The sequence below is a fragment of the Euprymna scolopes genome, chromosome 31, assembly GCF_053919585.1.
Source record: "Euprymna scolopes isolate OS-2025 chromosome 31, ASM5391958v1, whole genome shotgun sequence".
Taxonomy (NCBI): Eukaryota; Metazoa; Mollusca; class Cephalopoda; order Sepiida; family Sepiolidae; genus Euprymna; species Euprymna scolopes.
The window spans coordinates 3,301,346-3,317,954 of NC_136512.1; the positions used below are offsets into that span (position 1 = coordinate 3,301,346).

The following is a 16,609-nucleotide window of genomic DNA, read 5'->3' on the forward strand; positions in this document are numbered from 1 at the left end:
ATACTCCTGGTTAAGATCCTGCAGGAACTTTCCTACTCTTTTGTGTGGTTCTCATCCTTGTTTTTGTCTCTCTCTCGATGTTTGTGTATTTCTTTTTTTTTTCTTTCTTGCAATCGGTGTGTTTTTTTAAATTACATTTTCACCCCAAACAAGGCACAGATCTTCCAATAGAGGTATTTACAAACTTTGTTGTGGCAAGCAGTGTAAAGAATTGAATTTTAGTTTCCCTTTTTTTTAATGAGGAATATAAAATCACATTATAAAATAATAGCGGGCAAACTGTCTCCAGATTCCACTTTGTGCGGTCGTGTCTAATAAATTACCTTAAAATTTTTCTTGACCGGTCAACCTTTCTGCGATTTATGGCATCCGTTACGATAAGATCCATGTAATGGTTGCAGCAAATCCTTTCACTTGTATTCTCGGGTTTGGTCAGATTTAACTTGTGATTCCATCTAAAAATGTATCTCTCATTGCGATTCAGTTGCGGCAGTAAAAGCGCATACAGAACATTCACTGCAATATAATATAACGCACCTGACGCAGCTATTATGCAATTTATTCTTTTTTAGTATCTTGCATGAAGATTACATCTTTTATTTTTATCTTTATCAATTTTAGAGAGAGAGAGAGAGAGAGAGAGAGAGAGAGAGAGAGAGAGAGAGAGAGAGAGAGCGGGGGACAGACAGACAGACAGATAGACAGACAGACAGACAGAGAGGAGAGGACAGTTTGAAAGGAAAGATGTTAGTCAAATTTTTTAACGCTTTTATCTTATTGTCCATGTTCCCGGGTAACACCTGATAGCCATGCTAGTTTCAAATACGCAAATGTTGAACAGAAAATGCTTAAACGATGTTATGAATGGGTAAACATGTTTTAAGATTCCGCACGAGTTTCGTAAATTTCGTTTTCCATTTTATGCACTTTTGATTTTTAGGCATTTAAATTAAACCTTTAAAACATTTTATTTTCAATTTCTTTGAAAATGTTTCACAGGAAGTATTTTTTTTACAATTTCCTGATTTTTTTTTAAACAGCCTTACTTAGCAATGCTTATTCTGCGGTGGGTGAAATACCCCCCTCTCTCTTTCTCTCGAATTTGAACTGTCTCTCTCCCATTCTATACTGTTTCAAGTTGGTGTAGTTAAAGCAACCATTTCTGGCTTTAAAAATATACTGTAAGGAAATATATTCATCCTCCCAATGCTGGCTTTTGACGAAGCGGTCACGGCGATGAAGATGCTGCGTTAGACTTCAGATCTGAAATATCAACTAACTTCTCACGACAAGTGCTTTCAAATATCTTCGTTCTTTGGTGAAACCACTGTTCGAATCAGCAGGGGTAAACTTTTTTTTTACCAGCCAACCTTATGATCCCCAATATTTCCGACTCGGTTTTTGAAGTGCTTGCGTTTTGACAAGCCTGTTTGAAGCCCAGATGATGGTGATGGGATTTCTTATCTTGAGTGTCACTTCCACAACGTTTCAGCCGATGTAACCTCCGACCTTATTCAAGTATATCTTGTCGGGAATCTTTCTGTCAAACTCGGGAATCTTCGAAGCGAAACGTTTATTTAATCAACAGAGGAAGCATGTTCTTGTTCTGTCAACCGTAATTGCGTAGAAGTCCTAAGTAATTCGCAATTGTATTTTTAAGTGTCGCCTGCATTGGGGATTGAACCTTCAAATTCCAAAAGAGTGTAACTTTACAACTGAATTTTTATCAAGAACTTTATCCGCTATGTCACGGGATCTCGCGAAGAATCTAAATAATACTAATGATAATCAAGTATCACCTAAAAATTCAGAAACATAAAATCAACATGGAATACTACTAAACCATATGTTTTGAATCCTTATTCCAATTCTGATTACAATCCATTAAATGATTTTGATTCTAGAGAATGTCTTACTGAAAGTTTAAAATCAATAAATATTTATTATTTTATTTTTACTACAAGCAGTGGACCATGTTTCTTAAAGCAAATAAAAAAAAATAATTTAAGGAATCGGTTTTGCATCGGAAAATAGACTTAAATTTTTCCAATTCCGTGGCAAGGTACAGCTAGTATATATATATATATATATATATATATATATATATATATATATATATATATATATATATAAGTGATGGAACGATTCCAATATATTTCCCGATTCCAATACAATTATCGATTCCAATTCTGATTCTTTGTTAATCTCTAAATATTTCACGATGAAAGTGTTATTTTGTCCCGATTACTGTGAAAATACATCTTAAATGTGCATATATTTTCTCCACCCGTAAAAATACATTTGTGAGGGGGTGATTTAGAGATTTTAGTCTTACTGAAAGTTTAAAATCAATAAATATTTATTATTTTATTATTACTACAAGCAGTGGACCATGTTTCTTAAAGCAAATAAAAAAAATAATTTAAGGAATCGGTTTTTGCATCGGAAAATAGACTTAAAATTTTCCAATTCCGATACGGATTCCGACACCTAAAAAAACTCTGCTTTTTCTGATTCTCAATTCCGATTCTCATTAATCGTCCCAACACTAATATATATATATATATATATATATATATATATATATATATATATATATATATATATATATATATATATATTTGGTTGGTTGTTTTTTGTTTTACGGCATATCAACCCTTTCCAGGTTATTTAATGCCGAATCCAAAGATTTTGAAGAAAAAATTTTTAATGGAATATATTTGTTGTTATCAAGTCGGTTTCTATTAAAACCATAGTTGGGACCCTAACAGGTACTACCACTCCGGGTCAGAGTGGACCTGAGAGCAATGGCAATTAAAGGGTGGCTCCATACTCCCCAAAGCCCGCAAGCTGGGGCCCCAGCACTGGATATAGTTTAAGGTCATATCCAGGACCATATATATATATATATATATATATATATATATATATATATATATATATATATATATATATATATACTAGCAAAAGTACCCGTCGTTGACTGGGTTCAAAAACAGCCTACAGAAAATAGACTGATTTATGAAAGTATGATAGGTTCTGAAAAGGAAGGCTTGCAAAGAGATAGCTTCGAATTTGAGGTTATCAAAACCAAAGCAAAATATGATGAAAGCAAAAATAAAATAGATAAACCCCATAATTTATTATACCATACCTGTTCACACTGAAACACTTATCACAATGTTCTGTGGATCTATATAAAAAAAACCTTGTTAAACTTTGTGACATATTTCCATTCTATTGAGGTCAGGTGCGAACGAACACTCCATAATTTTATTATACGATATATCTTCAAACTGAAACATGATTATCAAAGTATACTTACGCAGATATATATGAAAAGTCTTTATTAAAGTTTGTGTCTATTTCCGTTCTATGGAGGCCAGGCGCGAACGCAGACCCCACAATTTTATTATACCCTCCCTATTTAAGTTAAAACATACTTATCAAAGTATTATTATGTACATATATATATTTCAAAAACACTTTTAAACGTTTTATTTTAATTTTTAAATTTTTTATTTCCATACTTTGTGGACCAGGCGCGAACACAAACCCCACACTTTTAATGAACCACCGATCTGCCAGCTCAAACATACTCGTTCCTGTGTCTCGATACATCTTCTATCATTATATGTAATCAGTTTTTTAAAATAGTTAACCATATAGGAGCCTATTCGTGACCACACACACACACACACACACACACACACACATTCAGCTTTATATATATATATATATATATATATATATATATATATATACCCATAAAATTATACATACATATAATATTGCAACACCTACACATTGCTTTCTTCAGATTCTGATACCGATTCCGATACCCCAAAAAGTTCCGATTTTTCTGATTCTTGATTAGCCGTCCCACTACTAATATATATATATATATATATATATATATATATATATATATATATATATATATACCCTTAAAATTATACGTGCATAAAATATCGCAACACCTACACATTGCTTTCTTCCGATTTCAAGTTTATTTGAAGTAAAAGAAAATCACATTCCAGATTGGAAGGATGTTAGGATTTCTTCACATTCCGCCATTTTTATATTTTTCGTTTCCATTCCATTATTTAGTTGGCTTTTTCTTTTATTCATTATCTAATGATTTTTTTCTCTTTTCATCTTAGGTAAGTGAACGCTGCTAAAAGCTGTTGATAAAATGGAAGTCATTACATCCGCTGCTTTCAGTGATGGCTTTCTCTTTAAGAAGATTTGTCTGTAGCTCCAGCGGTTTAATTCTTCGATTGTGGTAAGAATTATAGATTTTATAAGCTTACTGCTTCGCTTTCTTTTCATTTCAAGATTCTATCATTATACTATATATATATATATATTATATTATATATATATATATTATATATATATATATATTATATATATGTGAATATACATGTATATAAGTATATATATATTATAGATATGTATATATATATATGTATATATATAAGTATATATATTATAGATATATATATATATATGTGTATATATATGTATATAAGTATATATATTATATATATATGTATATATATATAAGTATATATATTATAGATATGTATATATATTATATATATATATATATGTATATATATATGTATATAAGTATATATATTATATATATAAGTATATATTATATATATATGTATATATATTATATATATATATATGTATATATATTATATATATGTATATATATTATATGTATATATATATGTATATAAGTATATATATTATATATATAAGTATATATATTATATATATATGTATATATATTATATATATATGTATATATATTATATATATGTATATATATTATATGTATATATATATGTATATAAGTATATATATTATATATATATATGTATATATGTATATATATTATATGTATATATTATATGTATATATATTATATATATGTATATATATTATATATACATGTATATATATTAATTATGTATATATATTATATATATGTATATATATTATATATATGAATATATTATATATCATATATGTATATATATTATATATATGTATATATTATATATCATATATGTATATATATTATATATATGTATATATTATATATCATATATGTATATATATTATATATATGTATATATTATATATATATGTATATATATTATATATATATGTATATTTACAGATATATAGTAAAATATATTAGTAAAATGATTAATAATGCACAATGCACTGATGAGCGAAATATACGTGCATTTAATCATTTTATTAGTCGCATTTCATTTCCTCTGATGATAAAAGCCATTATTGAAAATCCATGGATTAAGATAATAAATGTAATTCTGCTCCATATATTCCTTGTTTCAAACAATAAATGTTTATTTTGAATATATTTTTTATATTTTAATCCAAAGAATTTAACTTTAATTTTTACATATATATACAGTTCTGGTCAAAATCATAAGACCACGTCAGAAAGTAAGCGTTTACACATATTATCGAATTTTTAATCAAACAAATCGTTGAAACCATTGCCAAAAGGGAAAATATGATGGAAAAAAAAAATGAAATCTGCTTCGTTCGAAACCTTAACCCTTATCTAATAATTATTTTTTTTTAAATACAAACATTTTCACTGGTCAAAATGATAAGACCACTTTAATAAAATCGGCTAGTTTTGAAAAAAATGAATACGAAAAGCCTTCTATGTTACTAAAAGCAACTTGTTAGTGGATAAAAAACATCTTACTAAATTATAAATGGCAAAAGGGAAACCATTATCAGAGTTTGAGAGAGGAAGGATCTTTGAGCTTAATATGGGTGGACTCTCCCATAAATCCATTGCAAACGAAATGAATCGTAGCAAAACGGTCATCACAAATTTTTTAAGAAATCCAGATCAATGTTGGCACAAAAAGAGTCCAGGTCGACCAAAAAAATTAACCTCATCACTGGATCACCGTATCAGAAGAAGTTTTAAAAAAACTCCAGTATGAGCTCAAGTCGATTGAAAAGCCAAACAGCAGCAGAATGTAGTCCTAAAACCATCAGAAGGCATCTGAAAATGAAGGGTTTCAATCATTTAAAGCGACTGCAGAAACCACGTCTTCTTGAACAGCACAAAACTACCCGACTTAAATATGCCACCAAATACCAGACTTGGGATGAAGAGAAGTGGGAAAATGTAATTTTCTCCGATGAGAAAAATGTTTAATCTAGATGGTCCAGATGGATTTCAACACTATTGGCATGATAAAAATTTGCCCAAAGAGACTTTTTCAACTCGACATAGTGGAGGAGGGTCTTTAATGATCTGGGGTGCTTTCTCGTCAGCTGGGACTCTAATGTTGCAAGAAGTGAAAGGGCGGCAAACATCATTGAAGTACATTTCAATGCTTGAAAATGCTTCTATCAGGACTGAAGGTCCACGTCTGTGTGGAAGAAATTGGATTTTCCAGCAAGACAATGCTGCGATACACACTTCTCGACAAGCACGAGAATACTTTTCTTCAAATAATATAGAATTGTTAGATCATCCAGCATGTTCTCCGAACTTTGGCTGGTATTTAATGCTTTCCATGAATCCGCTTTTTTGGAGCGCTTCATTGTAATATGGGCTGCTTGGTTGAAGATGTCGGCGTTTGATCAGAGCATGGAGATTCTTTTGCTTGGGTTACTAAAAATTCAATAGAATGTGTGTATAAACCTGACGAATACTAACGTGGATGAAACATAGAATATTCTGTGTAGCTTAATTGCCATATATGTTTTTATAACTTACTACTATATATATAGTCTGGCCTACAAAAGCTGTCTGGCCAGCTCCATCAAGATTTTCCAGTAAGAGCGGCTCAGGCAATTAGCAACAAACTAACTCTTTCAGAAAGGGTTAGAAGGCAAAGTCTGGAATGCTGGACCTCCCAGAACTGCACAGGACTAGTAACATACCACAGTCAACAGAGAAGAGTTCATTTTAATAATGGTCTAAACTTTGTTGTTTTTGTTGCCAAGGGAAATTATTATTTATTAATTTCGAGGTATATCTCTTTTTCAAAAAAGAAATCTCCATTCGATCTGTGTGTGTGTATATATATATATATATATATATATATATATATATATATATATATATATATATATATAGTTAAATACCAGCCAACCCGACATTGGCTAACAAAAGACAGGCGCAACATCATTTGGTTCTCACCTCCGTTTTCTCTCAACACAAAAACACGAGTGAGACACCTATTTCTGAAACTGCTAGACAGAAATTTCCCTCCACAAGAAACGCTGCACAAACTGTTCAATAGAAACACGATTAAGGTCAGATATTCAACCACTCCATCAATAAAAAAGATCATCGTAAAGGAATGCAATGAAAATGAAATTGCAGACTGCTCTTGCAGATCCAGGGAAGATTGCCCATTAGAGGGAAACAGCTGGGTGAAATCCCTCATATACGAGGTGACACTCACACATCAGGCTAACGATACACCAGATATATACATAGGTGTGACGAAATGGGCGTTTAAGCAGAGATTTTACATGCACAACAGTTCCTGCAAGGCAAAAACAAGGATAAAGACAGCATTAGCCGCCCGAGTATCACAGCTAAAAGACAACAGAGCACCATTCAGCATTAAATGGAGGATAATAGAGAGAAGACCAGCATACTCACCAGCCTCAAAACGGTGCCAAGTTTGTGATGTGGAGAAATACCACATTGTAAAGATTATTAATGACCCTCAAAAGACCTGTTTGAACGTACGCAGTGAGACCTTCAAAGCCTGTTTGCATAGGAGACAAGCGCTACTAATAAACTGAGAGGACCGAACAATAAACGAAGATCCCCACAAAATAGGAATGTCTTCAAGAGTACTCTAGATGCAGTCAACTTAAAACATAAATTAGTAAAGTGTAATGGACATTTAGGAAAGTGTAAGTATAAAAATTAAGTATAAACATGAAGTATAAAAATTAAGTATAAAAATTAAGTATAAAAATTAAGTATAAAAATTAAGTATAAAAATTAAGTATAAAAATTAAGTATAAAAATTAAGAATAAAAATTAAGTATAAAAATTAAGAATAAAAATTAAGTATAAACATGAAGTATAAAAATTAAGTATAAAAATTAAGTAAAAAAATTAAGTATAAAAATTAAGAATAAAAATTAAGTATAAAAATTAAGTATAAAAATTAAGTAAAAAAATTAAGTATAAAAATTAAGAATAAAAATTAAGTATAAAAATTAAGTAAAAAAATTAAGTATAAAAATTAAGTATAAAAATTAAGTATAAAAATTAAGAATAAATATTAAGTATAAATATTAAGTATAAAAATTAAGTATAAAAATTAAGTATAAAAATTAAGTATAAATATTAAGTATAAAAATTAAGTATAAAAATTAAGAATAAAAATTAAGTATAAAAATTAAGTAAAAAAATTAAGTATAAAAATTAAGTATAAAAATTAAGTATAAAAATTAAGTACAAAAATTAAGTACAAAAATTAAGTACAAAAATTAAGTATAAAAATTAAGTACAAAAATTAAGTACAAAAATTAAGTATAAAAATTAAGTATAAAAATTAAGTATAAAAATTAAGTATAAAAATTAAGTACAAAAATTAAGTATAAAAATGAAGTATATAAATTAAGTATAAAAATTAAGTACAAAAATTAAGTATAAAAATTAAGTAAAAAAAAAATTAAGTATAAAAATTAAGTATAAAAATTAAGTAAAAAAATTAAGTAAAAAACTTAAGTACAAAAATTAAGTACATAAATTAAGTATAAATATTTAGTATAAAAATGAAGTACAAAAATAAAGTATAAAAATGAAGTATAAAAATAAGGTATAAAAATTAAGTATAAATATTAAGTATAAAAATTAAGTAAAAAAAAATGAAGTATAAAAATTAAGTATAAAAATTAAGTAAAAAAATTAAGTAAAAAACTTAAGTACAAAAATTAAGTACATAAATTAAGTATAAAAATTTAGTATAAAAATGAAGTACAAAAATAAAGTATAAAAATTAAGTACAAAAATTAAGTATAAAAATTAAGTATAAAAATGAAGTATAATAATTAAGTACAAAAATGAAGTATAAAAATTAAGTATAAAAATTAAGTACAAAAATGAAGTATAAAAATTAAGTACAAAAATTAAGTATAAAAATTAAGTACAAAAATTAAGTATAAAAATGAAGTATATAAATTAAGTATAAAAATTAAGTACAAAAATTAAGTATAAAAATTAAGTAAAAAAAAAATTTAGTATAAAAATTAAGTATAAAAATTAAGTAAAAAAATTAAGTAAAAAACTTAAGTACAAAAATTAAGTACATAAATTAAGTATAAAAATTTAGTATAAAAATGAAGTACAAAAATAAAGTATAAAAATGAAGTATAAAAATAAGGTATAAAAATTAAGTATAAATATTAAGTATAAAAATTAAGTAAAAAAAAATGAAGTATAAAAATTAAGTATAAAAATTAAGTAAAAAAATTAAGTAAAAAACTTAAGTACAAAAATTAAGTACATAAATTAAGTATAAAAATTTAGTATAAAAATGAAGTACAAAAATAAAGTATAAAAATTAAGTACAAAAATTAAGTATAAAAATTAAGTATAAAAATGAAGTATAATAATTAAGTACAAAAATGAAGTATAAAAATTAAGTATAAAAATTAAGTACAAAAATTAAGTATAAAAATTAAGTACAAAAATTAAGTATAAAAATTAAGTACAAAAATTAAGTAAAAAAATTAAGTATAAAAAACAAGTATAAAAATTAAGTACAAAAATAAAGTATAAAAATTAAGTATAAAAATGAAGTATAATAATTAAGTACAAAAATGAAGTATAAAAATTAAGTATAAAAATTAAGTATAAAAATTAAGTATAAAAATTAAGTACAAAAATTAAGTATAAAAATTAAGTATAATAATTAAGTAAAAAAATTAAGTAAAAAAATTAAGTATACAAATTAAGTATAAAAATGAAGAATATTAAAGAACACAACACATATATAAAAGACTTAGAAATTAAATAGCCTGCACACCTACCCTCAACTATTTAAAATATTTAAAACAAAAAAGGATAAAAAAAATAAATAGATAAATAAATAAGATAGATTAATTACCTCCCTTGGACCAACTAAAACATGGATTATCTCCCCTTAATGGAAAAAAAGGAAGGGAAATTAATAAGATAAATTAATTATCTCCCTTGCACCAGCTAAATTTAACGGAAGACAGACCGGAAACCATGCAAAAACAGAACAGTACATATTTACTAAAAAGCATTAAATAAAAAATAAAAAATTAGAAACTTCATAATAGAATAAAATAAAGTATACAGAGATAGGAATAAGCTATAGTTAAATAAAAATGAACATCATTTTATAAAAAACAAATGCGGGCCTGGAAATTTTTTCCTCGGACAGAAAAAACATGGCTGACAAGAGCCGAACATCGTTTACATGTTACCATTAACTGGTTCCCTTTATGTTGGTCTTGAAACCGACAGTACCAATGTTTTTCTGAACTTCTGTGCAATTAAATAAATAAATATTAAGCTCTTATATCGAAAAAGTTTTTCTTTGTAATCAAGCACTTTGTTGGAATTCTTTCCCCCCAAAACAGTAAACAAATATATATATATATATATATATATATATATATATATATATATATATATATATATATATATATATATATATATATATATCGTCGGTTTTAAGTCAAAAGTAAAAGGAATCAATATTTACTCGCCAATGTCGGATTTTTTTTCAGTCTCTTTATATCTAATAAAAGCGATCCAAAATTTGTGCCGTGTTTACATGTAGAGATTAATTCATTTCTTTTATTAAGTATGTTATTACGTTTATTCATTTCTCTTATTATATTTATTCATTTATATTTATATTTATTATATTCTCTATATATTTATTTATTCATGTCATATATTTATTCATTTCTTTTATTAAGTAAGTTATTATGTTTATATTGTACAACTTTCTTCTAAGCATCGATTACTTCTCTGTTTGTGTAACTTTTCAGAAGCATTCATTTAAAACAAGCAAAGGTTAAACAATGGGAAGCATATGTTTGTGCGTTCAACAAACGCGTACATCTTGTAAACAATCGAGAAACACATTTCGATTAATAACATTTTTACATACGCCGGTCTGATTCCTCTCAATCGTCGTTTTCCCTGATTTGTATAGTTGATCGTCCAGTTACTCAAGACAAATAAACACAAGAGATTTAAAAAGTCCATTTAAATGTTTTATTGCAAGAGAAATATGCTGTGCGGGGAGAGACAAAAAAATTAACCTTCAATAAAAGATATTTTTTCTCACTTATTTTCCTCTATCAAAATTAAAAATTTGTCGACGACTGCTTAATAAGATTAAACATTATTGACACGTGCTGTCCTCACAGGCATAAACTGCAAAAAAAAAAAAAAAACAGACCTCAAATCAGTTGAACACGTGATGCTATCCCTATCCAAGAATTTAACATTGTTTTGTCTAGGGAAAACCCTTGAACTTTATTTCCTGGCTCGCTTGGATAGACTGAATGTATTTCCGTTCGTCGCTAAGCCATAGTCACACTAGTTTAATTAAATGCTAGATATTGTGTCGTAGGGCCACAATATGTAGCATTTGCTATAAAGGAAATAACTCTGAAAAACAGATTGTATGATAACATTAAAAGATGTGTGTTCGTCTTCAGGTATATTGCTTATACAAAAGCTTAGTCCGTAAGGTACGGACTAAGCTTTTGTATAAGCAATATTGCCTGAAGAGGTCTCTAGTTACTAGTAACTGGCTGACCGAAACATGTTTATGAATGTGTACTGACATATTAATGATTATGTAAAATAAATAAAAAATATCTTGCCCTACTTCGGTATTGAGTACTTGTTACTTTACCTCTGGAAAACATTAACCTTGACTTATGCACACACACACACACACACACACACTCACACACACACACACACACACACACACATATACTTATATACATATACATATGTATTAAAATAAAACGGTGAGGTACACCCGGGCTTGAACGGGGGATCATTTTTTTTGTAAGAAGAAATGATTTGTTCAGATTTTATTATCTCCCTTGGCCGGTGCTACATAAAATATTTCTCTATAAAAATTATTCTTTTTTATCTGTAAGAGAGACAAGCTATTCTTAATATCGGATATTTTCTATTTTCGATACTTATCGAATGAATTTCTGTATAAAACATATCTAAGAACACTGCCAGACATATAAATTAGCTTTGTATGAAATTGGCAAAAGATAGGCTCAGCCGTTTCGGAACCTATGAGAAAGGAACACACACACGCACACACAAAGTGACTTTTAGATGATAGTATATATATATATATATATATATATATATATATATATATATATATATATATATATATACTAGTGAGGGAGAGTGGCTTTGTCCGGTCGTAAAACACGGTTGAATATGATATTTTAATTTGTCTAGATTTCGTATGTATTATTATATAAGGCTGTAAATGACAAAGTTCTCTCTGATTCTCTCTCCTCTGATCTCAACCGCGTGGTTCAGTGGGGGAAGATGTGGCTGGTTACCATTAATGCATCTAAAACCAAACTCTTATCTTTACATCATCAACGCTCTGATCCCCATCTGACATCAATTGAAATGGATGGCTCTCATCTAGGAGAAGCCCCGTGTTTTGACAAGCTTCTGGGTTTGACCTTTACTCCTGATCTGAAATGGAACATGTACATCAAGTCTGTTGCCAAGGGCGCTGGAAAGATGGTGGGATCGTTCTACCGCTCCAGAAGATATCTCACTACTGATGCAATTCTCTATCTATATAAAATCCAAGTACGTCCAAGGATGGAATACTGTTGCCATATCTGGGCAGGAGCTGCCAAAAACAGCCTATCATGCCTTGACAGAGTACAAAATAGACTTTGTGGCTTAGTGGGGGATGCCCTTTTCTCTATCCTGCATCCTCTCTCCCACAGAAGAGACGTTGCGAGCCTATCCTTGTTTTATCATTATTTCCATGGCAGGTGCTCGTCTGAACTCCAATCTCTGGTCCCCCCTCGCCAATCTTTCACGAAAAACACCCGTCTAGCTGAATTGAGGCCTCTAGCGCCGCTGTGCGACTTTTAGTTTCGGGGGAGATAGAGTTTGAAAATATGGAGACAGACAGACAGACATATAGTCTTTTATATATTAGATTATTCAATAACTTCATCACAATATTATGTCAAAAAATGCAAACTTTATATGATCGACAATCTTTTTGTATGGAGAAATAGGTTAAAGGTTAACAGCCTTTTTTGGTTTTCCGCCTACAAACTTGAGATTGTATATTTATTTGAAAATTGAAAAGCAAGAAAAAATAAAAATAAAAAAATAGAAAAGAAAAAACAACAACTCAAAAAGCAAAAAAAAAAAAAAGACATGAGACAACGTCAATAATTTTATATTTGCATATACAGAAACAATAAAAAAAAACATTATGAGAAAGTGAAAACAACAAAATCAAAGAATTTAGTACATTTTTATATTTGGAAATAGCTAGATAGGATATGCGCATGTGTTTTAAGCTTAAGCAACAAAACTAGAATATTTAGTGTCACACACACACATACGCACGCACGCACGCACGCACACACACACACACACACACACACACACACACACACACACACACACACACACACAACCCCCCCCCTGGTAGTCCGGCGTTGCCCGGTCGTACATTATGCTTAAACATAATATTTTAATTTATGCAGATTGCGCATGTATTATTATTATTATTATTATTATTATTATTATTATCGAATCAATCCTTTTTTTTAATTTTTTTTTATTACATTTTCACCCCATACAAGGCACATTGCCACTTTGGTGTAGGGGGCTACTAACAGGGGCAACAACTACTGGGGTATTATGTAGGGATTTGGGCAGCAAGATGTTGGTTAACGTTGCACTTGAACTTCTGCACGTCAGTAGAGTTGGGGAAGCAGGGACCTGGAATGGAATTCCAAAGTCTAGCAGTTCTACTGAAATAGAAAGATCTTTTACATCTAGAGATCTCTACAGTGTGGGGGTGGGATTTTGCAGCCTGTCGGGTCTGTCGAGGGTGTTCACGTCGTGGGGGCACAAGTGCTTGCAGTTACGAGGAATAAATTGCCCGGTGGACTAATTCGCAAAAGAAATAAAAAAATAAAATAAAAAAATAAAATCATTAAATTCCGTCTGTGTTTGTTTACAATATCATGTCAGCTGATATTTGGGCTTGACGATGAATGCCCTGGAAAGGTTACTTCTGATCAATGTTTAGTCTTGCGGCGATTTTAAATGATACCACATCTTTTTTCGTACATTGAACTTATTAATAAGAAAAAAATAAAATAAATGGTGAGATACACCCGGGCTTGAACAGGGGATCATTCGATCTGTAGTCGAATGATTTACCACTAAGTCATATCTCCAGATTATAATAAATCTGTTTTTGTTTTTTTTGTAAGAAGAAATGATTTGTTCAGATTTTATTATCTCCCTTGGCCGGTGCTACATAAAATATTTCTCTCTATAAAAATTATTCTTTTTTATCTATAAGAGAGAAAAGCTATTCTTAATATCGGATATTTTCTATTTTCGATACTTATCGGATGAATTTCTGTACAAAATATATCTAAGAACACTGCCAGACATATAAATCAGCTTTGTGTGAAATTGGCTAAAGATAAGGCTCAGCCGTTTCAGAACATATGAGAAAGGAACACACACACACAAAGTCACTTTGAGATGATAGTATATATATATATATATATATATATATATATATATATATATATATATATATATATAAGATGATAGTATATATATATATATATATATATATAAGATGATAGTATATATATATATATATATATATATATATATATATAAGATGATAGTATATATATATATATATATATATATATAAGATGATAGTATATATATATATATATATATATATATATATATATATATAAGATGATAGTATATATATATATATATATATATAAGATGATAGTATATATATATATATATATATATATATAAGATGATAGTATATATATATATATATATATATATATATATATATATAAGATGATAGTATATATATATATATATAAGATGATAGTATATATATATATAAGATGATAGTATATATATATATATATAATAGTTAATATTTTATTTTTATATATATATATACATATATATATATATATATATATATATATATATATATATATATATATATATAGTCTGTTTATTGTACAAACATTATTGGTTACATATGTGCATACATGTTTCGGTGGAGTCCCAATTCAGGGACAACACTTCATTACACCAAAAAAAAAAAAAAATGAATTGATATTGAAAAGGGTGTCAGGACAACGTTTGTTTTTATAAGATATTTGGGTGCGATCTACATTCCGGGGGGTGGGCGTGGGGAATTGAGGTGTATGTTTTGTGAATGTGAGTAGCAGGGTTTTTCGGAGTTGTGGTGGGGAAGAGGGGATGCTGTTTCCCATTTTTAAGCCGTCATTAGTAGGGAGGTGTTAAGTGATTCTTTTAGATTAAATTTTCCATATCCTTAGATTGTTTTTATGGTTGTACACATCTTTTATTAGTGGTGACTTTCAATTCCTTTTGACAACTGTTATTCTTATTTATTTATCGGTTTTTATCTCTCATTTTTATTTGTTTTTATTATTTTTACTTTTTATTGTTTTTATTTGTTTTTGTTTGTTTTTGTTTAAAACGAAATTTTTCACATTTTCACATTAATGATGATAAAACAAAATCCCCAACTGGTTGGTTGTAACGTTTAAACAGTAAATATTTATTGATTTTAAAATACCAGTCAGATTAAAATCTATAGATCATCCCATGCAAGTGTACTTCGACCTTCGCAAAAAACATACGTACAGTAATCCGCACCACATAAAAAAAAAAAACAAATCTTTATTTAAAAATTTCAAAAAGTGTCGGAATCGGAATCAATAATTGTATCGGAATTTAAAACAAAATCGATAATTGTTCTGTAATCGAAAAAATATTGCTCATTGAATATTGCTCATTGAATACTGGATCATTGAATATTGTATCATTGAATATTGCTCATTGAATATTGTATAATACAATATTCAATGATATAATATTCAATGATACAATATTCAATGATATAATATTCAATGATACAATATTCAATGATACAATATTCAATGATACAATATTCAATGATATAATATTCAATGATACAATATTCAATGATATAATATTCAATGATACAATATTCAATGATATAATATTCAATGATACAATATTCAATGATACAATATTCAATGATACAATATTCAATGATACAATATTCAATGATATAATATTCAATGATATAATATTCAATGATACAATATTCAATGATATAATATTCAATGATATAATATTCAATGATATAATATTCAATGATACAATATTCAATGATACAATATTCAATGATATAATATTCAATGA

General features: G+C 28.0%; 1 protein-coding gene across 1 annotated transcript in view; it reads left to right on the plus strand.

Moving 5' to 3' along the window:
* LOC145255597 (galactose mutarotase-like) overlaps window positions 1-16,609 on the plus strand; it is a 2,088,268-nt gene that overhangs the window by 182,242 nt on the left and 1,889,417 nt on the right. The window contains exon 2 of the mRNA XM_080114082.1: window positions 4,164-4,285. Coding sequence (XP_079970208.1) covers window positions 4,227-4,285 — 59 coding nt within the window. The 5' untranslated portion in view covers window positions 4,164-4,226. The remainder of the gene's footprint in view (window positions 1-4,163; window positions 4,286-16,609) is intronic.